The 26,770-nt window shown below is 38.3% G+C and overlaps 1 protein-coding gene across 8 annotated transcripts in view; it reads right to left on the bottom strand.

The window, feature by feature from the left end:
- Positions 1-26,770, bottom strand: part of ERC2 (ELKS/RAB6-interacting/CAST family member 2) — a 1,046,379-nt gene that overhangs the window by 503,486 nt on the left and 516,123 nt on the right. For all 8 annotated transcript variants that reach the window (XR_005210796.1, XR_005210797.1, XM_037798515.1 and 5 more), the window contains 3 exons: positions 21,948-22,085; positions 15,479-15,619; positions 12,581-12,721 (listed from right to left, as the gene is read on the bottom strand). Coding sequence is in view for 6 of the 8 variants with exons in the window: in XM_037798515.1 (XP_037654443.1) it covers positions 12,581-12,721; positions 15,479-15,619; positions 21,948-22,085 (420 nt within the window). In the remaining 2 variants the exon portion in view is untranslated. The remainder of the gene's footprint in view (positions 1-12,580; positions 12,722-15,478; positions 15,620-21,947; positions 22,086-26,770) is intronic.

Below are 26,770 nucleotides of genomic sequence, written 5' to 3' on the forward strand. Positions count from 1 at the left end.
TTTAAGATCTCCTTATTCAAGAAATAAACTCAACTATAACAAAAGAATATGGAAAAATATATCAGTTTAACGTACTATTAGATACTGGCTTACTACCTTTTACCAACATTTCTTAGTAAATATTTATTTTTATTTGTTTAGTATGCATTCTGGGTTTCAATATGATGTATTATTGAGCTTTTTCAATATAATGAAAATAATCTGAAAGAAAATCCTGGGCTAACATGTCTTAGGGAGTTTATTCATCTAATAATTTTATTTTAAATCAAAGTAATGAATATTTAAATTCCCTAAATCCACTTTTAAGATGTCAAGCAGATACTCTATTTTAAAAGAGAGTACTTCATAAACCTATTTCCATTGTGATAATAAGAACCAACTCATTGCTCTTCTGACAGAAAATCTTTTAAAATATTCAGTTTTTAAATTGAAAAAAAAAAATCTTCATGTTAACCTCTCTTCCACTTTTATGGCATATCACTATTATTCTACAGCAGCTAAAAATCTGTACGTGACATTTCTCAAACTACCCAACAACTGGTTGCTAAGAAGATCTTTACTATGATATTTTAAAAAGAATTAATGAACTGAATAACAGGCAGGTAGAAACACCCAAAACAAATGAATAAATATGCTTTGATCCCGTTTTGTGACTAGAGTTAAAATTCTTCTCCAGAGCCTGATTTAAAGGTTCACAGAAAGAGCTAACAAAAAGCATCAAGTACTTAATAAATGTTACCCTCTGTGGTTTCATTTGTTGTTTTTATTCTTATGATTGTTATTACCATCATTTTTAATAGGTGGAGGCAGGATTACTAGATTCTAGATTCTAAGTCTAGAGACCTAGATTCCAAATCTCGTCCTGCCTCTTATGACCATGGGCAAATGAATTAGCCCATAAACAGTGAAAGCTACAAAATGACAAACATGGGTCAAGTATGGTTCGTTTGTGTTTTTATTATGAATACTGTTTTATAATACACATCCCAGAGAGGGGTTTGCTGTACAGCCAATAAGATAATAGCTTTATTGAATTTTCATCGATAAGATGTGACATATTCCTTACAGAAGCCTCTCTGTTCATTTATAGAGAAAGCATTGGCTGCTGATTCTATGTACCTGAGCACATTGCTTATTTTAGCCTCTTGAAGAGAAGAGGCGAATCAGGGCCAACTTTCAGCATGGAGTGAAGTTAGATAGTTGGCTGTCTTTTTAACCCAACGAGTAGGGATGGCTAGTGGATTAATGGGGTAGGTAGAGGCACAGAAAGCCTGGCAGGGGAGGAGGAGGAGCACGCATGCCTGAATCCAGACTGCACTACTGTTGACCTCATCCTGATGCCAAAGCTAGATCATGTTACTAAAATAAAGACAACAGCCAAGCTTCCAGATAGCCAGTGTCTGTTAGGTAATCTGTGTGGGTGCTAATGATTCTTCCTTGGAAAAAGAATAGACAATAGATGGAGTTCAATCTATCCATCTCAATATCAATATCTACTGATTTCCAGACAAAAGATTTTATGTCAAATCACCTTCAATCTCAGTGCCAGAATTCTTGGAAGGATAATTAAATAAAGGAATAAATAGACAGCTTTAAAAAAATTTCAGTCAATAGAAACCTTTAAGAAAGAGTCATACAGACATGGGAGAATGAGAGCCCGAGTCCTAGCAAAGACTCAAAACAAGAGAGAATTTCACATGATTTGGAAAGCTGGTGAGTCCCTGATCCATCCTGAGCAGTAGAAGCAAATGACTCCATGAAATTTATAAAAGATATTGCAGGTAATCAGCTTTATACAGCCCAAATCACTACTCCTGAGAGGATGGGCTCAAATTCTTAACCTGTACAGTCTGAGGGTTTTCTACTGTGATCCACAGAAAATGGCATGCTACTCTACTGAACTATAAAAGGGTAAATGAGCTTACAAAGACAATGTTTCCTTCAAAAGTTTAGGACCGGATCCTCCTCTAAAAATGGAATGACAGAAGCACCTTATTCTCATTTAGGCAATACTCTTGCCTTTTCAAATTATAACATGCATTCTTTAATCTGGATTGGTTGCTCCTGATGTTGGTCAAAAATAGATAATGGATTTGGGCCTATTATTTGACTATAACATGATCTCAAGGAATTCTTATGATGACAAACTGACCCATCCAAGATTTAAACTGAAAATACATAGTAAATTATTTCCCCTTAGGGATATATTAGTTTGAAATTAACTCCCCCAAAAAGGTCAGGAGATACTTGCCCATTCCATTCTTCTAAGGCACATCAACTATGTTTCTCCATATTTATTCAATGGAACTCCAGCTCTTGAAAATGCATGTTGTTGGGAGTTCCCTTTAATGGTTTCACAACTTATTTATCATAAATACAGCCAAGAACATTGTTCCTTTCAAGTACATTCACCAGATACCAAAAGCAAAAAATATCAAGTGTTCTTTTTTTAATGGAGGGATTTAATTTTGCTGATTAAACAGGTCAATTTAAAGGCAAACTGAGGCATCTGGTTTTGCCTCAAAATATTTCTTGAAACTTTTAGAGCAACTCTTGGGAATCTTTATAGAAACAAAGAACATTGGGAAAAGGACATTTCAGAAATGTCTGTATTACATATTAGATCAGTAAGTTTTGAAGGTCTCCCAATTATGTTTCTGGCATTTCCATATGTAGGGAAATTTCCCCACAAATGGGAATAATCAAAACAAAGTTTGGAGCACCACTGATGTGGGGCAGCCCAGCATTGTGATGTGAGCCAATTTGGAAAGCCAGGATTAAACACAAAAGAAATCTGGTCAAGACTGGGATGAATAGTACATTTCAGTACCTAGTGGTTATTTTAATGAAGAAATTTAGAACTACTTCAGGAAATAAAGCACAATTTCAAATTAATACTATATTTAAATCAAGTTAGGAAAGCAAAATGCTGGGATTGATAAATTATTGAAATCACAAATCACAAGATTATTTACACTTCTCTTGTGATGGTTGGTGGAGTCGTTGATTGTTTTCATTAAAATGCTAGTTATCACTGAAGGTGGCTGGTAGAGAAATCATTAACTTTGGCCCAGAAACTTGCTGTGAAACAAGACAAGGAAAACTCAATTACAATATTATACACACTCTCCTCTGAAATGGGCCCTAACAATTTTAATAAAAAAAATAATTTCCTTCAAAACAAACAAAATGATTAATTTTGGGTCATAAAGTAAGAGCTTGTGGATTCTAGCAATAATTGCTAAATTTACGCACTGCACAAATATTATTCTCTGTTGTAGCACTTTGAGGGTTTAGTGTCCAAAGACAGTGCTTAACATCCTTTTCCTATCTTAGCAGCAGAACAGGGTTCACAAACTATTTTAAAAAATTATACTTGCTTTCAGTCTTTTAAAAGAAGTTCCATCTTCACACAATCTGAGTTATGAAAAAAATTACTTTTTAAAATAAAGTTTTACAGGTGATATAGAACTTAACATGTAAAATTTAAATTTCATGTTCATCCAATGAATGACTCTCAAATATATTATCTGAACTTAAATAATACTAACAATGAAGTACCTTTAAATCTTACACTATCTAGTTCTAAAGGAAATTATTCTTTCACAATCCAAGCTAATGACATCTGGAATATCCACAATTTGCATATTATAATAGCTGTACCAAAAATTATATTTCTTTTCATAGAAGGAACAAATAGGATATGTATAAGTAAATAAAAGCAAATATTCAAAATAAGTTTTCCTATGCCACACATGCACACAAAATAAAAAGAACCAAATGCATGCTATTAACTTTTAAGACCCTTCAAACAAAAATGTAACTATTAATGTAATCTCTTTTAAAGATAGAATTTCCTAAAATTAGCAATGTAGAGAACTGAGGCAATTATCTGTATATTCTGAAATAAAACATGTGACTTGAAATCTTCAGTGTTATTTAAAATATTGCTTGAATTCTTTAGCTATTGAAAGCCTGGATTAGTGTGGGGGTGTGTGTTTGTACGTGTGTGTTTGCACGTGTACTATGGGCATACCCCGAATTACCTCTTAAGAAGTTGTAATTTTCTACTTTCTTTTGTCAGGGTTGACTGGTCTAACTGCGAATCAAAATTTAATGTTCAGAAATAGGCTTTAAAAACTCAGAAAAAGGTACTGCGATACCCAGACAATGATGGTGAAAGCATTTATAATTCAGGCCACGACATCCCTGGGATTGCGTGGTCCTATAATGACATAACAATTGGGAAGACCCCACCGAACATCAATAAGATTTTCTCTCTCTGGAAAGGAAAAGTGCTCAGTCCTCTTTTTTCTTTTTTTTCTTTTTTTTTAATCCTTATGTAATATTCAAGTCCTAAAAACACACATTTGCAGAAACGATGGGAAGACAAGGGGCAGTGACCAGGCAGGGAAACAACTGATGGGAGCAGCGGGGTCTCAGATGTACACTGCTCAGGGCAAGGTGGCCCCAGGGCTCAGAATCAGTCATTTGCCTTGCAACAGCAAGGGGATTGTAACAAGTACTAAATTTAGGGACCCAGAAGGTCTAAAGAGTAATTAAAAATTTATAGGACATCTTTGGATGCCTTTGTGGGCACAATAACAACTACAACTAGGGCTACAGCAAAGAAGGTATTTAAGACATAAGAAAAAAGAGTTTATTTGTCTAGAATTAGAACTAAGGGAAGAAAAGGAACCCAAGTGAAGACAACCTGCACAGCGTTAATTAGGATAAGACAAAAACCCCTCGAGCAGTAGAGACTGGTAGTTAACTGCAGAAAGATTATTGTAAGTATACAAAGGCAAAATTGTAGATTTCTAAGAAATGATATTAAACATCACTTACTACAATATACTGACTGAAGTAAAAGGAGAAAAAAGTAAAAGAAACTAGTTTACACTGATTCCAAGAAAAAAAAAATTACTCCCAGGAGGACCTCAAGGCTTAATCCTTGTTTCCTATCATTTATTTTAGACAGATGGACACAGAACTGACTGAAAAACTTATCTTACTTAACAAAAAACAACTAAGTTATAAAAAACCAACAGTGTTGTAGGGTGGCCACATTAAAATAAATATACAAAAGAAAAGAGATTTTCTAGGTATCAATAACTAGTTAGAATGCAACCTAAAGAGCATATATATAGAAATGCTTAGGACTACTCTTAAAAAGGAATGTCAGGGCCTACAATAGAAAAACATCAAAGTTTAGTGACAGTAAAAAATCACCAATACAAATAAAAATTTGTATCATGTTCATGAATGGGAAGAAATAATACTGGAAAGATATTAATATTCTAAACTTATTTTATAGATTGAATATAATTCTAAACAAATTTACCCAGAAGTGTGCTTTCTCAATTGACAAAGTGATCCTGAAGTTCACTTGGATGACAGAAATTAAAAGCTAAGAATATTAAAACAAAACAAGACAAGAACTGGGATAGAATTTGTTTTACTAGATGTTTTAAATATAGTAAAGCTACAGTAATTAAAATTGTGACTCAACAAGCAGTAAACATAAATAGAAGCCTGGAAACTAAGACATTCATTCATATAACTCAGCACACACTAGAGTGATATCAAAATCAGTGGGTCAAGAGAGATCATTGCTAAATGGTGATGAGAGAATTAATTGATCATTGAGAAAAATATAAAGTTAGACCCTCATCTCAAAACAGGCATCAGAATAAACTAAAGTTGGATAAAAGGGTTAAATTGAAATAAAAAATTAAAAAAAAAAATTTAGAAATACAGGTATCTATTTTGAAACCAAAGCACAGCTTCTAAGCATAAAGCAATGAGGAAATACAGAGAGAGATACAGGCTTGAGAACCTAAAAAATATATCTGCATATAAAAAAATTTAAAGCTAAATAAAACTCTGCTGCATATCTGACAAAGGTACAATATAAAGTGTAAAAAAAATAGCTCCGAAATCCATAAACTCAAAATCAAATGCTTAAATGACTTAAAGAAACAATTCACAGAAGAAAAAATACAAATGGCTAATAAATAAAAGCTCAACAACACTAGTAATTAATGAAATAAAAATTACAAGGAGAAAAAATTTCCATCTAAGTATTTGTCAAAGTTATATAAAACTATGTTTCTGGGAGTTGGCTGGGGTATGGCAGAAAAGCTGCCTTTAAAACAATGCTTGGTAGGACTGTCCCTTGACAGAGCCTCTCTGAAATGCAACATAGCAGGAAAGATGGGAGCATTTTAAAATCATTGGCCCAGGAATTTATTCTATGTAAACAAACAAACAAAAAAATAGCAATGTGGGAAAATTAATGTAGAAATATGTTCATCAGAACATTATTTATACTGTCCAAGAAAGAGAGTGGGGTGCGTGTGTGTGTGGGGGGGGAGATGGACAACATTAGGGGAATGAATAAACACAATGGAATATTATACAACCATTAAAACAGTGTTTTGGAAGAATACTTAATTATGTGAGAAAATTCTAATGCTATGACATAAAACTGAATAAACAGACAAGCTTTGGTGAAAAGAAACAGTGTCAGATAATAGAAAATGAATGCAAGAAGGAAAAGAAGGAAGGAGAAAGAAAAAGAGGGAAGGAAAAAGAAGAAATCAGAGAGGAAGAAATAAAGGAGGGAGGGAGGAGAGAGAGAAGAAAGAAGGAAAGAGCGTTGAAGGTGAGGGGAAAGATGAGAACAACAATAACAAAAAAAAATGTCTGGGTAGGGAACATACTTAAATTCCCGGTGATTATCTCTGTTCACTGAGAAGTGCCATTATTTTCATTTTCTCCTGTGTCCTTCCATACTTCTGCAAATTCTCTACTGTGACTATATATTACTATTATAACCAGGAAAAACAGTCATTTTTTAAAAAGACTTTTAAGAATAGAAAATCCATTAAGCTGCATACCTATCCATCCAAAAAGAACTGGTCCCTGAGAATATCTGCAGACGGGGAGTTTAAATAATGAGCGTATGAAAGTCTGGCTATATTCCCAGGATGCCAAAACAATGGTTTAGCTTAATTAACTTGGGGAGAAAAATCAGTTGATGACTTTTGAATTAGTCACCTGATGAACTAAAAAGTTTGCTTTTGCATACTGGAGACCCGTCACTGGAGGGAAGTGAAGGAAAAGTCTGATGAGTTCCATGGCAGCATATCCTGGAACTGGCCCAAAAGCAAACAGAACTATTTCTTTGGCCCTACTGCTCCTGACGGGGATGGTGACCTCCTATCACTGCCCTGGTAAATCTCTGTTGCTACAGGAAAAAAACTCTCTGCATTTGTCCTGCACATGCCCCAAACAGGACACAATATGCTTTCTTCCCATCCTGAAGCAGTAAATATAAAACAATTTCAGTGGGAGTAATTTACACCTTTTTAAAAGATCTAAAGAAAACACTCATTTTTCCCCAGGGTCAACTTTCTTGAAGATATTCCAATCGTATTTGTCTTTCTTCACCTCTTCACTGTCTAGAGCCTGCTTATTAACACTTCCATTCAAATGTTCAGGAAAAGTTTTTGCTGCTCTGCTAAAAACCATATTTGGGGGAAGATGTTCCAACAGGGCTAAAGGAATTCTGTTTGCAAAAATACAAGTCGTTTTAAAGAATGGAGGTGTTGGGGGAGAATGGAATTTAATTAAGTTTATGTACACCCAAGCATTTACATATCACTGTATCCTGGAATAGTGGCTTAATAAATAAAAAGTTGTTGGCTGATTCCTCCCATGCTAATGCTTTTACCCATGATGGGAATTTAGAAATAGGAGGTAATTGGAATGCATGGTAGTACAGATCACATCTGTCAAATGATGAATCTGGCCACTTTTATATAATAGTTCTGCCAATAAGCCACTTGAGTTGACAAAACAAAAAGGCCCTTTTCCTTTAATTTAAGAAACAAACTGTTTTGTATGAATGTACGCCTGTCATTAGGAAAAAAATTTAGTGGGCCATAATATTACAAATATTTTTACTAGTTACCTGTTTTGTGTATTAAATTAAGCTATACTCAGAATTGTTACTGTTACTCGGAGTCTGTATTTTGGTTTGTCCTCAGTCAAATGACAGTTTTTAATTTAATAAAATTGGGTATTTACCAATCTCAAAGAACCTAGGACTATTTTTAAATCTAAACCTATTTTAACTTCTATCTCTTGAATACAATGTAAATCGAGTTGGTGGCTATTTTTGCAAATGCTATCTGTTTTGCTATAGATAAGTCTGTGTTTGAAGGATCTATGAAAGAATTCCATGAGCCTAGAATGGCAGCTGCCCTCTGCTTTCCTATCACCTTAGAGTTAAATCCAAGGAGGTAATATCAGAGTTGGTGGTATTTCCTTGAGTTCTTAATTTTTTAATTTCACATTCAAAAGAAATGGCAGTGGTCTCTACATAGGTCATTTCTTTTGACAGAAAGGAAGTAGGAAGAGACTCATAAATATTTTCAAAACCTCCCCAGTATGGCACACTGTGACATGTGATCAATGGATCCTCATGCTTTGATATGTTACAGCGGGAACTTTCAGAAATGACTTACTGGGTTGTACATCTGATTGAACAACTGCTCAGCTTGCTACATTGCAAAGTTGGGGAGGCATGAAGCACAGACAGGGAAAGAAGGAAAGATCCAGAAAAACAGCATTAGCTCAACAAATCCAGTGCATTTGCACAGAACGAACTGGTCATTAAAAAAGAAGAAATTTCAATTTCTAAACATTCCACAGTGAAAGTGAGAGGCTCTAGGGAAATACAGATGTTGACTTTGGCTCCTAAAAAAAATAGCTGGAATAAGAAATTTAACGTTTGTGTTACTTTCTCTTTCTCAAGTTAAATAACCCATGAAATAAAGAAAGCTGTCCACTTTCAATGATACATGAAGTGCTGGCCCCTAGCAATGAATCAGAAGTAGTACTTTTGGCCAAGCCTGCAATTTATTACCTGAACTTCAAAGATGGTAATAATAAAAGATTAATTAAATCTTATCATTGAATTTATAGCTCTTCCTTTATAATAACACAAGCCTTAATTTTCTATCCAATCTACCTTTAGGAAAATATAGATAAGCGAATAGCAGGTTAGCAATAGCAAAATATTAGTAAGCAAAACATTAAGGAGTAACAGTAAATTGGAGAAGAAAATTTTAAGGCAGTAAGAAGAGTAAAGGGAACCAAAATACAGGATTATCTATTGTCCAAATGGTAGTATAATCGTTTCCATTGTTAGATCATAATTAATATAATTTCCAAGTGCTTAAGTATCTCTAATGCTCTCCTGTCCATTTTGTGTAAAAATTTAAATGTTTTTAGATTTAAATGTACTGAATATTATTTCAAATACCACTCCTGATTTATGTCTCATAAATACCTGCACTGTTAATTTAGGGCTCAGCATCAAGGTATACAAGGTGAAATATTGTTTTGCTTTAAGCTGAGATGTGAAATCCTTTCAAAAGCCTGGATTTCTTGTTCCTTCAACTTTGGTGAAATAAATGATAATTTTATCATGGTTTAAAAAAACCAATCTCCTCAAACATGATATTATTTGGAAAATTATAAAATAGCATAAATCATAACCATGAATTGCTGTTGGTTCTCAATGATTTATCATCATATATGGTGAGTTTACTTCTAAATGCTGAACACCAAATACTCTTTGAAAGACAAAATGATCTGCCACGAATTAGGTTCTTCTCAACTCCCGAGTGTCTATTTAACATTGATGAATGTACTTATTTATATGTCACACTCATAATAGCAGTTTGCATTATTTGGTTGGTATTGCTTTATTAGCTTCACTAATATCAGTAAGGATTTCCTCACACACAAGCATTTGATTGCATCGTTTCAAATAGGTGTAATGGAAGGTGTAATGGATAATTCATATTCTGCCTATCCCATTTTTAATCACAAAGTATTTGGAAACCTCTTCACACATTAGAGGAAAGGGTTAAAAGTGATATGTGTGTGACTGTTCTCCACAAACTTTTATGTAAAAACTCACTTCCCCGATTTAAAGCATTGTTCATAAAACAAAAGTAAGTTTAAATCACCATTTGAATTCCATTGTCACTGGCAGACAAGGTTTCTGTTCAGCTAAATACATCCATGACATTGTATAAATTCTATGGTGAAAATACCTGGATGCAAACGAATCTTGAGAAAATTTCGACTGGGAATTCATGTTGTATTTATGACATAATTAAAATGTTATGTTTTCAGCTTTCATTTAGTAAACCTTTATATTTTATTCATAAGTAACAGGTTCAGGCACTCCTACGGCTTTTATAACTGCTTATTTTTCCATGAGCAAATGACGTGTTTATATATGCATTCACATACTGTTGGCTTAGATTTTCAAATATTTCAAGCAGAACTCAATTTTTTTAAGGTGACGGGCTCTTGAGGTTTTTAGGGAACTATTTATTAGCAAAAATTAAAGACTACTGGAAAAAATACTTTAAACTTCTGAATATAGCCGACAACAGATAGCCAAAAATAACAAAATAGCATTTGTAGGTTGGGTATAAAAATATTTAAATTATAATTACCTGTATTTAATCTCACTGTACTATGCATTTAGGTAAAATTATAAGCAAAAATTATTTATGTATTTAGAAATAATTTATCTTTTCATAAGCTAAATAGGTCCTTTACAGCAAGATAACCATATTTGTTACTTCACTGATAAAAGTGTGAGAATATTAAAATTATATCAGAAACAATGCTAAAATGATTACTGGATTTAGTCTCTACATTTCAATACGTTGTGTCTACCTTAGAGTCTAAGGAAACCACAAGCTCTAAGTGATCTCTTGGCTAAACCACAGCTACGTGGAAAGAAACTGAATTGAATTGCATCAGTGTTGATTTATGAAACTAGTCAAGTCATGTACATGGAAGTTATAAGCAAAAATATGGAGACCTCTTCTTTCTAATTACAAGAGGATTTCAAATTCCATAGATGACACACTAGAAAGGAAGGTATCTGCCAAAATAATAAATGTGATGCCTTCATCTCCATAAAGGCTCCTCAGAGTTGATAGAGGGCAACTTTATAAATTTATATTACAGGTCCTCCTTCTTCAGGACTCAGTACACTGAAACTCTGGTTAAGGTAAATGTGAAGAACCACCATAAGGAGCCAATGAATCTCTCTCTTTCATAGAGTTGTCTTAGATCCTGCCTTATGATCACAAAACTGTTTATTAAATAAAAAGCGCCTTTCATAGGTTCATTTCTTGGTACACTTATGCTTGTATAGTGTATTGCAGAACACATTTAAGTATGTGCCAAGAATATATCATACACCCAATGCATAAATAGGCAAGTCAATCTCCATTAAAACAGCCTCAAATAGGCAATTTAAATCCTTTTATTATTCGAGATTTCTGATCAACTAAATATTGCTTGAAATAAGTGATGTTTTGAGTGGATTAGGAAATAGATTTTGCAGTATAGAGATTCTCTTGCTGTTTTGCTGTGAAGGGATTTGATCTGCATATATATCTTTTTTTTCTGAATTAGTAAGTAGACTTCATTAGTGTGAAATTTCTCATGACAATTTCTTAAAATCCCCTGTTAAAATGAGCACAGTATAGTCACACTTTTGTTCTATATATATTTGCATCATGCAAAATGGTGTATTTAATTTTAAAATACCCAGAGTAGTTTCTCCACAGACATGAGATTGATTCCTTCACATTCCTGATCACCATGTCATATATTTTCAAAACTTTAGCAAATAAATCCCCATTCTAGTAAGCTATAAATTATTTAAAGTCAAATTTTATTATATGCTTTATTTAAATGTTAGGATTCTTATCATTTCTTTTGAAGAAGTTTATAAATTGCCAAAAGGAAATAAAATGTTTAAACTCATAATGTTATGAGTTTTATATGAACAATGAGTGCAGACATACCAAACAACACAGGGAAAAAGTCAAAGGAACAATGCATGACTGGAAATGTACTCCACAAAAATGTCCAAGTCAGAGAAAACATGTTAATGCTGCAACGTAAAGATCCTGCTTTTTTTCCAAAGCCTTCTACGTACAGCAAGCTTTCTTAGACATTAAGCCATTTGGGTCGGGTATAAATAGTCATACTACGGAAATGTTAGAAAGTTGACTATTTTGGTGAACTACTAGCAATTTAAAGTCATCAGGAAAAACGTTTGCAAAGTTTCAATGCAAAAATCAGTCCTACTTGTGAAAGCAGTAAAAGTTTATCAATGTATATTGGGGCCCCTGGATTTTTTGGTTTGTTACAAAACATTGCCCTTTATCTTTTTTTGATAAATGAGATTTGTCCAGGGTATCGGCTGGCTTTTAGAATTTTTTCACTTCTACTACATTATTTTCATCTATTTTTTCAACTTTTCTTCAGACAGGAAACCTAAGATAATTTTTCAGGTTCACAGACAGATTTGGTGCAGACTTCTTAGGAATAAAGTTAAGAGTGTTTAATTCTTTTATCAGCAGACAGCAAAAGATAAGGGGTTTGTTTCTTTTGATAAATGTCTCTTCCTTTTCCATTTTATAAGTTCATTTTAATATGAGCATGCTTTTTCTTAGACTTCACTTACCTTTTTTAACTGTGCTTCCAATTTGCTACATTCCTCTTTCTTTTGTTCGATGGCTATTTCTAGAGATTTTAATTTGGAGTCTCTTTTCAGTCCTGCTGAGGCTAATGAAGACGCATGTTCTTTAAGGTCAATTAAACTAGACTGAAAGGAAAAGAAAGCTAGTAAGTAAACTACTGCAATTTCTTCAATTTGAATACCCTGATTCTGTACGTAGCAATAAAAGTGTGCACTAGACAGAAAGGGTAAATACAGTCTCACTAAGGTAACAATAGTCAGGTATGGCCAAGAAATTAAAGTTGGCCAGCTTACAGAATCTAGCAGGATCTAGTTGCAACAGAATCTAATGTGACCAAATGGTGTGGTCAGTAACCGCATGCTTTGCATCTCAACGTCATGCTAATGATAGAAGTCCCAGAGTGGTCTTTACATGTCATGGCAAAACAGACACCCTAAACCATCCATTTACATTTGCTGTTGTCAGGTAGTGCAGATTCTTAAGATGAATATGAAAGAAAATATCAACTTCAATGCTTTCTCTCCCCAAAAGGCACATCAAGTAGAAAATAACATACTATTAAATTTTTATCAAACTCTATGTCTTTCCTTGAACATCTGAAGCACTGAGGAAGATACTACACATCAAGTGGTTTCTCGGTAAGTGATGTTGCCGAATACTTTAGGGCTGGGCTGCTTCGTGGGCACTGGAGTGACTATGACGATGAAAACACCACCATGACCACAGGGAGGTGCTCCTGACAACCATCTAAGGGACAGGTTAATAATTCTCATTTTTCAGGTTAGGAAACCAAGGCTCAGAAGAGCCGAGTGTCTTGGCAAACAGAGGTCTCCTGGCTATTAAAGTGAGATACAGATTTCAAACCCAGGTCTCCAACTCCAATTCCAGTGCTCTTTATGGCATCACTTCCATAAAGTAATAAAGGACCATATAATCCATTCATTTTATCATGGTGAAGCTCAATTATGACACCAGCTAAATTATAAACTACCCCTGCACAGCAACTCAGTGTTATTCTTCTTTATAAATTTTAAGTTGCCCAGTGTGATGGTCAGTTTTATGTGCCAATTGGGCTAGGCTCCCCTCCCAGTTATATAATCAAACACTAATGTAGGTGTTGCTGTGAAGGTATCTCATGGATATGATTTATATCTATAATCAGTCCACTTTAAGTAAAGGGGATTATTCTCAATAATCTGTGTGGACCTAGTCCAATCAGTTGAAGGCCTTTAGAGAACAGAGGTTCCCTGAGAAAGTAGAAAGTCCCGCTGTAGGCTGTAGCATCAGTTCTCACCTGAGAATTTCCAGCCTGCCCTTCCTGATCGATTTACCTACACATTTCGTACGTGCCTAGCCAGCCTCCATAATCACATAAACCAATTCCTTACAAAAAATCTTTTAATGTACATATCCCATGGTTCTGTTTCTCTTTGGTGGGACCCTGACTAATACACCCAGCCCAGTGCCAGGCACGTTATACAGGGACAACAGATGTTGACATGCTTGTGAGAAATCCAAACAACACAAGCAGAAATCACAAAATTATTTTCATTTAAAGTTTATGCACCACCACATCATGATCTCTTTTCAAACTGAAGCATATACCTGGAAATTGATTTTAAGGTGCAAACCCACCAGTTAATATTTCCAGTCAGGGAAGATTTTACAGAGGTCAAAGCTCCTATGCCATCTGTTATGTATGAACTACAGTAATTATGGATCCTCCAAGTCAGAAGTAGCAGTGAAATAGTAGGAAAAGGATTTTCATTCTTTATTTTCTTATCCAACAAGTAATCTCTTCTCTAAAAAACTAGTGGGTTTAAATTGTAGGGAACATGGATTTTGCTTTTTGGGTTTCCTCAAAAATCCCCTTACCCATCAATCCTTTCCCTCCTTGTCTGGATTCTGAATTTGGATGGTACTCTGATTTGTATGGAATTATCAAAAACCTAAGGGTAGAGGTCATACTGTGGGGCTGGGAGATGGACGAGTCTGCAGTAATACGTCCCAGCAGACAAAGGGTCTATAGCGATCCTGTAAGAGAAAGACATTGCCTGCAGACAGAAATAAGTGTGAACAGGCCGATTGTGGACAATGGCACATAACTCAGAGTTGTGGAGAGTAAATAAAATAACATGCATTCCTACATCTCAAATCTCTCCACCAAAGGACCCCCAGGTAAACTGAAGGGAAAACAGGTGTCGCTCCAGGCATGGGGGGCACAGATCAAGGCCTCCCCTCCAGAACCCCCAAGCAAGAAATTTCTTCAAAGGTTACTTTCTACCTTAAAAACACAGGTTAAGGTTTGCACTCTGTATCCACATTCGTGATAGCATGAAGATGCTGCTTTAAATTAGTTAGCATAATGTAAAAATAATATTCTAGAAGAGCAGCCACATTTAACCCATACCTCTGTGCCCAGCCTGGGACCACATCACTTAACCCAGGAGTATCGGGTCACCCTTTTGAGAAGAACAGATGAATGAAAAAGCACCCCAAGCAAGGCTTAGAATGTAACTGACTCTCAACAAAGTGGATTACTGATGCTAGCGATTGTTAGTTCAAGCAAAAGATCATGGGACATTCAGGAAAAAGAAAACAACACAGAATCCTCTAAGTGACATAAATGTGGCAAGATGCAAAGGAAAGTTTCAAGGGCCTGCCTGTATATGTTTAGCAGAGTAGGGAAGATGTGTTTAGGGGATCACCCTTGAAGGGAGTTACAGGAATTATTTTCCTTTGAATCTGCACAGTTTTATTAAGGAAAGCTTGCCGTGTTCCCAAGCCTTCACACAGTCCCTCCAACTAAGTCTCTCATAGCTATGATGAACACAGTTTCATAAGGACAATCAGCACAGTTTATCTGCTTTTTTTGTACTCACCTCTTTTTCAGTCAGTTCAGCTTGTAAAGCATTGACCTTCTCTTTCAGGTCTTTGTTTTCTTTTCGGAAGGATTCTATCTCTTCTAGTCTTTCCCGATCATCTCTCTCCCGCTGTTCTTTCAAACGCTCGATTATTCTCTCCTGTGAAGCCATTGTCAAAAAAGAAGAGGTGAGAACCCATCAGAGTGCATGCCAAAACATGTTACCAAATGAAATAAGATACGATAAATATAAGAAATGCTGCACAGGAACAGACACACACAAGTACTCAAAAATGGGTGTGTGAAGAGATATGAGTGTAACAGTATTTGGGAAAGACAATCAATATAGCTTGGTGCTTGTTAATGAATTTAGCATCACAGTCCTCAGAAGCTGTCTTGGTTCATGGTGGTAATTGGAAAATTCCTAGAGCAGTTGCAGAAGAGGAAGGAGGTTTGGGTACCCAGGCCTGAAATTTGCCAAAGCCTTGTAGTGGCAAAAGAGGATGCAGAAACGACTCTTGGTTCAGCCCTCTTTCCTTGGACACTCCTTTTGGCTTCAAAGAGCCTTCTGTGGTTCTGAAGACTTTTCTCTATACCAGGGATTGTAGGGGGGCGGGGCACAGGCCCTCCAGGACTTAGGGCTGGACTCACAGAGAACAATCCAGGCAAAATAAAGAACAAGTCATTGCGTAAGGAATTTTCTCGGCAATCTGTAGATACACCAAAACAGTGCTTGAATTTGAACTAAGTTCAGACAACAGTTTTCCTTTAATTTAAGGACTTAAGATTCAATGCATGCTAGGCACTATGAGGGAGCCCTTCTCTAGTCCTCGTCACTGTTGTGAGGCCAGAACCATGCTCCAGGAAACAGTAGAGAGGTGGGGAAACTGAGGGCTCAGACAGGCCAGCTGATGCATCGGAGGAGACTCAGCTGTAAACAGAAGACCCAGCCTGGCAGCCCTGTCTCTTTCAGCCACTTCGCCATGGCCACGACATAAACAGTGTCACCAACATACACATGACCCTGCAAGGAGATCCGAGGACCTGTCTACCCTTTAATTCCATATTGAAATGAAAGCACTATTCTGGTAGAAATGGGGGACTACTGGTATCAAAATAAGAGCCTTAAAAAAAAAAAAAATGGGAAAATTCTATTTGGATAAAACTTGATTTAGATTGCTAAAATTAGTTTGGCCATGTTAAAAATTATTGGTGCAGCCTAAGGAGCCTGTTATCTTTTATATTATGAAACATACTTAATACAAGACAATGCCTGGTACATAAGACAACATAAAACAATGTTTATGCAAAGCCGAATTCATTTGAACACTTAGTCTCCGATTTAAGATCCCCCAAGGAAACAACTGTTCTACCTCATGACAATAATTGATGTGTCTAATGCTTTCAAGGAAATAAAGTACCATTACTGTTGTATAATTATTTAAAAACACTTCAAGTGAAGTATATTATTACAACAGTTAGGGTGGGGGGATAGAACAAATGTCTCTATCAATTGCCTCTACTTGTTTCTTCTTGATTCCAGTTACAGTCTTATTTTGCTCTGTCCGTGACAACAGTGAGTAGATGATTAGGTCATCTACAACAGAAGGAAATGGCCACAGTGCACAGGAAATCTCTCACAGGGCTTTTAATGATTTCAGCAACTGACGCCTGGCTGCCTCTGGCCTACACCTACTTCAAACGCCTCACAGCTGGTCACCCAGATGCCAGGCCCTCACCATCCCAATCACTTCCTTCACACAGGTCAGAGTGACATTTCTAAAGCACAAACTGACCAGGAAACCTCCCCAGAAATCCCTCCGGCCAGATCACATAGCATATATCCCCACTCAGCACCCTCTACATGGTTTCATTTCATGCCCATCCTCCCAGGCTGGCTTTCCACAGGGTGCAACACAAATCCTATGACTCTTCTTAGCCCAATGCTGGGAAAACTGTCTGGCATACAAGAGGCAATTAATTAGGCTGATGGAAGAAATAAAAGCTCCAATTAAGACCACCTTGCCTTCAAAGAAAGAATAATAAAATGATTAACATCCAGAAGGTGTCAGAGTCATTTGGAAAGCAGGTTGATTTGCTCTGAGCACATGTACTATTGACTGGGCATTGATGACAAAAAAATCAGCAAGCACTACAATGTTTTTAAGTGTTATTGATGATTCAATACTATGAAATACTTCTTCGTCAATCACATAACTAATTTAACTGTCAGCCACGCAGGGCCAGATGTCAAAAACATGTGTTAAAAGGGCCTAATATGCCATGATCTACTTGATTAACAACTAACTTGCAGAAATTCCAACAATGTGTTCTTGTTTTACTCTTATTTGCATTGGCAAGTTCTCCTTGTGCACTCATCTGGTTCTGCACAGGTCTAATCTATTTATGCTTTATCATCAGGCAGGAACTGAATTGCAGTGGTCTCCTGCTCTGCTATCTGGCTTTCTCAACTGCTTATCAACTGCGCGGCTACAGCAAGACTTGGCGAGACCAGCTTTAAAAATAATGTGGGTTCCGTCTCTTGAGCTTCTGTGTGTCAATCCTAGAACTATGTCATACTCAATCTTAACTCACTAAACAGTACTATTTATTGCACACTCAATGTTTAAGTAAGTTGCTGGAAATTAAAAAGAATAACACACTCCCTGGGATCCCATAATCCAAGTGAAATGGTGAATAGTGCCTAATAGGTTCTAGTTATTGGCCAAAAGACAGCATACAATCAAACACATTTATGAGTCCATGATTTTAATTAGTTATTTGTTTTTTGCACCATGTCTGTTCCAGAGGATCTGTTCAATTAAATGTGCATAAAAATAGGTAAATGTGAGGAAAAGCCCATTTAAGGGAGATTGTGATATTGTCAAAAGCCCAACTATCAAGAGGTTTAAGTTTTAGTCCCATTCTATCACTAATGAGCTGAATGGCTTTGGGATAGCCCACAAGAGGCAAAAAATATTCCAACCAAGGGGCAGCTTGGACAGGTTTTTTTTTTTGGAAGTGACTTCCTACAGTGCTGGGTTGAGAGGTGAGCATGTACCATGATTGATTATTGATGTCTTTCCAGGCCACAAATAGGTGAATGATGCTACATACATCTAAAATTTCCATTTCTGGACAAGTCATTTCACCTCATTGAGCCCATTTGCTATCTTTAAAATAGAAGAACATTGGTTTAGTGTTTCTTAAATGGTGGTCTCTGACCACTTGCATCAGAATCAATGGGCATGCTTACTGAAAAACACAAGTCCTTGGGCTTGCCAGCAGAGGAAGTGAATTTGAATCTCTAGGAAATCTCTAGGACAAAAGACCGTAGAAACTAGTATTTTAAGAAGCTACCTGGGTGATGAGATTATTTGGATACACACTGAAGTTTGATACCCAATGGAATAAATACTTACAACAAATCTACTCATCTTTGTCCCATGATATATAACCTTAACAGTTCCCATCCAGTGTTTTTATCTGTACTTTTCAAATACACTAGCATTCTGATTTTTGGCAGTTTTTGAAAATGTCCTCCAAATAAATTACTATACATTTGCTTTTATTCTTCTTTGCTATGAAAAGCCAAAAATGCAAATATGGTTTAGAAACCAGCAGCTCATGGGCCAAAGCTGGCCCACAGAAATACTTTGTTTGGTCCAAGCATCATATTTTTTTAAATCTAAACTTCAGTTTTCAGACAGGTCAGGATTCTCTAGCTTACCATAGTCGTCAACAGACCCTATTGAATTACACAAACCCACTTCCCTCGTTTCTGTTCCCTGCCTAGTTCGTCTAGGCATCTATATTCTCAATTCCTTATCTATGGTCCAATTCAGATTTCATGTGTCTGAGATTTCAGATGAGCCAACTGAATGATTCACTGTCAGGATAGTCCCAGAAGAGAATGGAACTTAGAGGTCAGCTAATTCTAATACACATTTTGAAGGTAAGAAACTGAGGCCCGGAGAGAAGAGGCTTGCCATCGGTTATGCAACTATCTAGCAGTGGAGACAATTTGAGGTGGCCAGACTCCCACACACCTCCACTTTCTTTCCAGGACAGCACGTCTGCCTCACAGGAAGTACTTAAATAAAGGGAGTAGTTTCAGCTTTGGGAACTGCTTTGGGATTTAATTTGGAATAAATCAAATCTTAATAGGGCCTGGAAAAAATGATAAAATCCTGCCAAGAATCCTGGACCTTGAAAATTATGGGGTATATGTTTAGTTACGTGCATTTTAAGAACGAAATCAAGAAGTAGAAATGGACTGAAATCATATCACTAAAAAAATGCAAAACGGATGCATAATCATTAGTCATTTTTAAACCAGCATCCCCTCCCCTCCACAACTCAAATTTTACAATCATAAAATTAAAACAGAGCGCTTTGGAAATAAATCCTTGAAAGTTGAAAACAGAAGTATATCTTGACCTGAAAATTCATTTTATTGATTCATGTATAATCTTCTAATTCTTGTAATTTAATCCTAAAGTTATGATCTTAAAACTTTAAATGGGAACATGAAAGACTATCTAGCCACAGAATTACGGCTGTCTTTTAGCTTATATAATTTTAGCATAGAGCTACACTCCCATAAAGGATGGTCCATCAGAATCATCAGGGGAGCATGTTAAGATGCTACAACACTGCTACTTCAGTCAACAACCAGTCACCCCCTGCAAATCCTACAAAATGCCCCAGAATCAAAAGACAAAGTAAAAGAACATTATGCAGTCTATTTGCATACTTTAAAAGTTAGAATTTCTCTTCTTTGTTTCGAGTTGAGTTTGAAAATAATTATGTCAATAACATGTCCCAAAAAACTGTGCCAACACATTACATATCCAACCAAAATTAAGTTCTCCCTACTCATAATTCCTAAAGAATTTTACATGCACTGCTCTTGGGTACTCACTCCTTGACACTCAGGAGAAATGGGAAGTTTGAGGGTGTGGGATATAACGTATGTAAATCCAAATCTGCGGCTGTTTTGGTGCCCAACGAAGCGCACTGCACACGCTCCGCAGGGTGTAAAATACCTACCATTGGTGTCCGGAGAATGAACCTAGTTTAATTTCTAATCCAGAACTAAATGGACTAGAAATCATTTTAAAAGTCAGTAAATATCAGATTGATCTATTTGCCTAATGCATTTCATTAATTCATTCATTCTTTTATTCAAAGTAGTCCTTTAAAATTTAAGTCAGAAGCCTCTGGATGGCTCCCCATTCCCCTCAGAGTAAAAACCAAATCTTTTTCTCTTTTGACACAAGGCCCTAATGAGATCTCCCCAGCCTCTTATACTGGCTCCCCCTTCTGCCCGGAACAGTCTTCATCCAGAAGCACTCACGACTCGCACCTCACTTTCTTCTGTCTTTCCTTAAATGTGACTGTCATGGATTGAAGTATTTCTCCCAAAAAGGTATGTTCAAGGCCTAATCCCCAGTACCTCAGAATGTAACATTATTGCGGTATAGGTTAGGATGTGTCCTAAATCCAATGACACGTGTCATTATAAGGGAAAGGAGAGGGAGATTTGGATGCAGGGGGAGCACAGCAGGGGCACAAGCTCACACCCACAGAGGGCCTGGTGCTTGCCCTGAAAGTCTAGCACATAAAGTCAATTAACACAATAATTGAACAATTGAGACTGTGACAAGAGCTCTGAGAAGTCCATGGTATTCATGAGAACATATTATGGGGGATTTTATGATTGATATAATAATAATAACAGCTATAACTTGTATGCCTACTCTTTAAAACACTTTCAATACGTTAATGCCTTTTCTCAAGATAATCTGCAGGGCAAGATACTATTATAATTGCCAGTGAAGAAACTGAGGAACTGAGGGTTCCAAAGTAATTTGTCCAAAGTGTCAGACCTAGGATTTGAAACCAGGAAATCTGGCTCCAAAGTCCACATTCGTGACTATTGTGCAATAAAACTTCTTAGGAAGCTGACCTAATCAAAAGAAGAGGTATTAAATCCACAAAGAGTAAAGAATATTCTAGGCTGGGGAGTAACTTGTGCAAAAAGCCTGAGGTAGGAGGGAACATAATGCCTTTGAAAATCTAGAAGTCCTGCACAACTAAAGCAGAGAGAAAAGGAGAAAAGGCACCAGGGGTGAGGCTAGAAATGGAGGGAGACAGATGCCAGGCAGGCACAGCTGGCCAGTCAGGGATGGATCCTACAGGTTAAGGATTTCCGTTTTTAACATCCTGAGAGTAATGAAAAGCTAGTACAGGGTTTAAGCAGGGCCAGCGGTGATGTTATGAGATCTGCTTTTCCACAGCTGCCTCTGGCTACATTGCGCCAAGTCAACCGAAGGGGACTAACATGGGAGTGAGCAGCCCAGCTGAGACTGGGAGGGGTTTTAGCACTTGGAGAAAAGCAGGCACATTCAAATATGGTTGGATTACCTCCTCCAAACCATGTTTCCCTAAATCCTTATTTCCCTGTTTGTTTAGTCCAAGCTCACCTTTTCTGACAAAGCCTCCTCTAGTGTCGCCAGTGCAGTATCTGTATTACTGGAATCCGTCTGCAAGGACTTGACTCTGTCTTTCAGATTGGTCAGTTGCTTGTCTTTATCTCTAAGTTGTTCTTGCAAGTTTTCAATCTAAAAACAAAGATCACAATATTTAATGCATATTTTACTTGTCCAGGGCCAAGTTTCTTGAAGTGGATCTGCTAAAAAAAAAAAAAAAAAAAAGAGACCTGAGATTATAGAAAGTATCAGTATTAGGAGATTACACTTTGACTTAGAATCATGGTCATTTTGATGAGCACTTCTTTGTTCCATTTAATTCAGATTTTTTATTAAATAGTTATACAGTTGAACAGAATATCTCTGTCATACAAATACAAGCCCTCCGGATACCTAAGCTCTGTTACTTCCATTGTTTTTTTACCAACTCCTTAAGTCTTAAGCCCATGGATCTAACCTTGGTACAGCGTACTAGGGAAACATCTACATAGGATTCATTTACTCATTTATTTATTGAGTGAACATTTATTGGGTGCCCACTCTGTACCAAGCATATCACGTATGTAGCAGAAACTATGTAACCATTCACTTACTCCTTTATTCAGTATTAAACTTTGTGACGTGCCAAATGCTGTCAAGTAGCTGTTTCAAAATAACCACATGAAAAGCCAAGTAGGTTATCAACAGCACACTGTTAATGGGAAGAACTTGTGATATAAATCAAATTAACAAGTACTAAACACTCCATTTGGCAACTAAGTCATGTGCTGGCAACCAACCAGCCACTTTTATCCACTATCTGCAGCCCGAAATAAACAAACCAAACAGCCAATTATAACAGCAGCAGGACCTTCTCCTGGGTACTACTTACTTATCATTCATGTTTTTATTCCGTGCTTTCAAACCATGCATTTCTTATCTAAGGATTAAAAATGCTATACAAACAATTTATTCATATTAAGGGTTTTTAAATGACAAGAAAAAAAAGCAGTACAACTCAAAGATAAGTCCACTCAAAATGTTTGTATTCCGCACTCAACTTTCTCAGGAAATCATTCCAAATCCATGTGTTACAATTTGTGACTCAAAACAAATTTTGTGATTACTTGACTCATTTAGCATGAATTTGGAATGTCAATATAAATTCTAATGTTAGAAGCAGCAGTAATATTGAGGAAGAGATGTGACAGTGGATGTGACAGTAGTAACAGCATCAAAATATAAATGCAAAGACATGACTACCAACTGCAGGACATGGGACTTGGATAATTTTTCCAGTAGTTGCAATGGATGTGAGCTCATAGGGATAGACTTTTTCTTTTTCATTTGTCTCCTCTTCTCTTCACTTCTCTTTCCCTTTCCCTTCCTTCTTTTCTTTCTTCCCTGCCTTCTTCCCCTCCCTCCCTCCCTCCCTCCCTGCTTCCCTTCTTCTCTTCCTTCTTTCCTGTTGTATCTTTTAATAAGACTTGCTTTCTGGCTTGAGGTACACATCCTTGAAACATAGGTTATAGGTGAAACAATTAACCTTCACCACCAAAATGCAACGTGGTCTCAGCCATCCGCTACAGTGAGAATTCACTGTCCTTCCATAGAAAACAAAGAAACTCAAAAAGCATAATCATCTACAACAAAACAAAGGCTTCCTCCATTCCAGACAAGTGTTCATGTGGCTATACAACACCAAAAGCAAATTGGTACAGTGTACTAGAGAAACATCTACATAGAATTCATTTATTCATTTATTTATTGAGTGAACATTTATTGGATGCCCACTCTGTACCAAGCATATCATGTATGCTTTTTCTTTTTCAAGAAGGAGTACTGATGGTTCCATGTCAGAATATTAGTTAAGTGGAAGAAGCCAGCAGCTGAGAGAACTTCGGATGGTGGAGTCCTGAGAGACAGCATGTGTGATTACTTTATAAGTATACCCATGGATACGTTTGGGTACACATCTGTCTATGTGTGACTTCGTGGTGTTTCCAAGCAAACTGATTAGGCCTACCCTGGCCCACTTTGGGCATCTAGTCACATGCATGGTTTCTTTGAGGGGTAGAGGGCTGGCGAGAGGGAATTTTATGTCAAGAGTTATAGCAAGACACAAAAAACCAGAGGTGGGAATACCTGCCAGGTAGGTGGCTCCCAGCTCAGCCCAGGATGGATCTGACCCCTGAAGAAGGAGGCAAACACCAAAGGTGGTGGGAGGCCCTGGGAGATACAGGGCTCAGAAGGTTGCTTGATGGCCCAGAGACAAAGGTGGGGAAGGCATCTCCCCATGGCAGCCCAGGAAAGTGACTTGGGTGCTATGGGGCCTGAAGGAAACAGCCCACCCCTGCCTGGGGTCTGCAGCTTCAGGGACTCCAGGAGTCAGTACCCAGGCAGGGGAGAGGAGGCTTTCTCTTGGGACCTCAGCCCTGAGACAGTGGGAGGCACCACTCTCCAGGGGCTTGGAGCATTGGAAAGAGAGCATAACAAAGGCCAGCTATGCCTGTGTGAGACTACCTGGGGGTGCCCCAAAATAACTGGAAAGACTCCAGGAGTTTGGGGTTGAAGGTCCTACGGGCATGCAAATAGAGGCTGAGAGCAGAGAAATGCAACTGGTGAAACCAGGGAGAACTGAGTGACATAACTATTTTTCTCACATTTAAGAACCCAGCAGAAGAGCCAAGGGTACCACAGGCAGGACTAGCAGATCTGGAACTGGAGACCCATTTATAGAGCTAGGGGTGCACCACTTTAAGAAATGCTGCACCGAGATTGCTGAGAAAGACTTCAGAGAGAAAAGCAAGGTGCAGGATCCAGTGAGGACTAGACCCTTGTATTAATTAGGGTTCTCTAGGGAAACAGAATCAACAAGAGATATCTACAAATATAAGATTTATAAAAGTGTCTCACGAGTCCAAATTCCATACAGCAGGCAGCAAACTGGCAACTCCAATGAGGACGTTCGATGAACTCCTCAGGCAAGGACCTGGCAACTTCCATGAACGTGTTTGATGAAATCCTCAGGAAACGCTTCGCTGGTCACCAGAAGAAGTGAAGGTCCTCTATCTGTCTCGCTTAAAAGTCTTCAACTGATTGGATTAAATCCAGCTGACCGCATTCTCTCATTGTGGGAGACATGCCCTTTGTGATGTCATCAGTCACAGCTGCAGCCAATTGACTGGTGATTTAACAAACCAGCCTTCTGGTTTACCAAGCAGCCACAAACGTCCTTGCAGCAACAGTTAGGCCAGTGCTTGCTTGACCAGACACCTGGGTACCATCACCTGGCCAAGCTGACACATGAACCTAACCATCACCACCCACTTGTGTAAATAAAACAAATAAATCTATACTGTGGAAAGCCGCCTCCCGAATCGGGCCTAGCGTATGCGCTGCAGCCTGCTCTAGAGTTACCCCCGCCCATCAAGTGAGCCAAGATGGCGCCTGCATCCTGTTTCCGCATAGTGACGCATGTATCCGCCACCCGCTCCTACCAATCGAAATCCTGTATACGCGATACTAGCCTAGAAGCTTATTGGTTGTTAATTGTGTATAAAAGGTCTTACCCGGACGGGGTAGGGTGAGACAGCCCACAAGGAGCCGTGCCTGACGGCCACATCGAGGCTGCTCTCCCGCGAGGCACTCTGCCCCGCGTGGAAACCTGTAACAGAGAATGCTTATCTAGCTTCAGTAAAAGACTTGCTCTCGCAACCGCCGTGTGGCTCGAGTCGTGACTTCCAGCCAGGTCAGTTTGCGTGGTCTGCATCTCTCTCTCTCTCTCCTTCCCTGTTTCCCCTCGCCGGCCGGGAACCGGGTACCGAGTGGGGCAGCGCCGGACAAGTGGTGGCCCGTACGGGGACGCTCCTCCTCCTGCCTCACTCTCGACGGTCCCTCTGTGAGGAGAGCAGCGCTGCGCATCGAGCTTACGGCGGACTTCCCGCGCCTGATCAACGCGAGAAGGTGAGTGCGTCTTATTACATGATAGTTAGGGCCCGTGGGTTTTCAGGTGACCCCGGGGGACTCGGAAGAGCTCTCCGAGTGACTGAAGTATAGTGCCGACTGCAATCATGGGGCAGTCCGGAAGTTCACCTCTCTTAGCTCCCTTAAAGAACCTTTTGAAACAACGGGGTATCTCGGTCAGGAGAAGCTCCCTTCAGCGTTTTCTTGATGATGTTGATACTTTTGCCCCTTGGTTTGCCTGCACCGGCAGCCTTAGCCTACCCTCTTGGATGAAGCTCGGTCGCGACATAGACCGAGCGCGCCAGACGGGCGTGTGTATGGACCCGATTCTAGTACCCATATGGGAGACCGTCCGTGCGGTCCTTGAACTAGAATCGGCTGCCGGCCTAAGCCCGTCCTCTGCCTTGCAAGAAGCACGGTGCGCGCTCCAAGAAACCCAGTCAGTTTCGTCAGCGGACGGCTCCTATAAGGGCAAACCGCCGGAGTCCAGTGACTCTGACTCAGAGTCAGATAGCGATACCGACGAGGAGGCGGAAGCATCCCTGCTAATTGAGTGGGAGGAGCCTCCCGCCACACCTGTGCGGCCTTCCGCCCCGCCAATGTCTACCGCTGCACCCCCAGGGACACCCCAGCTCCCAACTGACGCCTTGGGCGGTCCCACCAAAGGACCTCGCCGAGAGCTCCCTCTAGTGGCCATGCCCAGTAAATGTAATTATCCTTTGCTGCCAGACCCGGAAACCCCGATGGGCCGGTCAGGGGAGGGGCAACCTTTGCCGTACCCCCCGCCCGAGTACACAGGCCCTCAGGACCCTTTGCCATTAGGTAGTGGTGGGAGACATTTCTGGAGATGGAACCCTTTCACAACATTTAGA

Source organism: Choloepus didactylus, chromosome 1 (genome assembly GCF_015220235.1).
Source record: "Choloepus didactylus isolate mChoDid1 chromosome 1, mChoDid1.pri, whole genome shotgun sequence".
NCBI classification, from domain to species: Eukaryota; Metazoa; Chordata; class Mammalia; order Pilosa; family Megalonychidae; genus Choloepus; species Choloepus didactylus.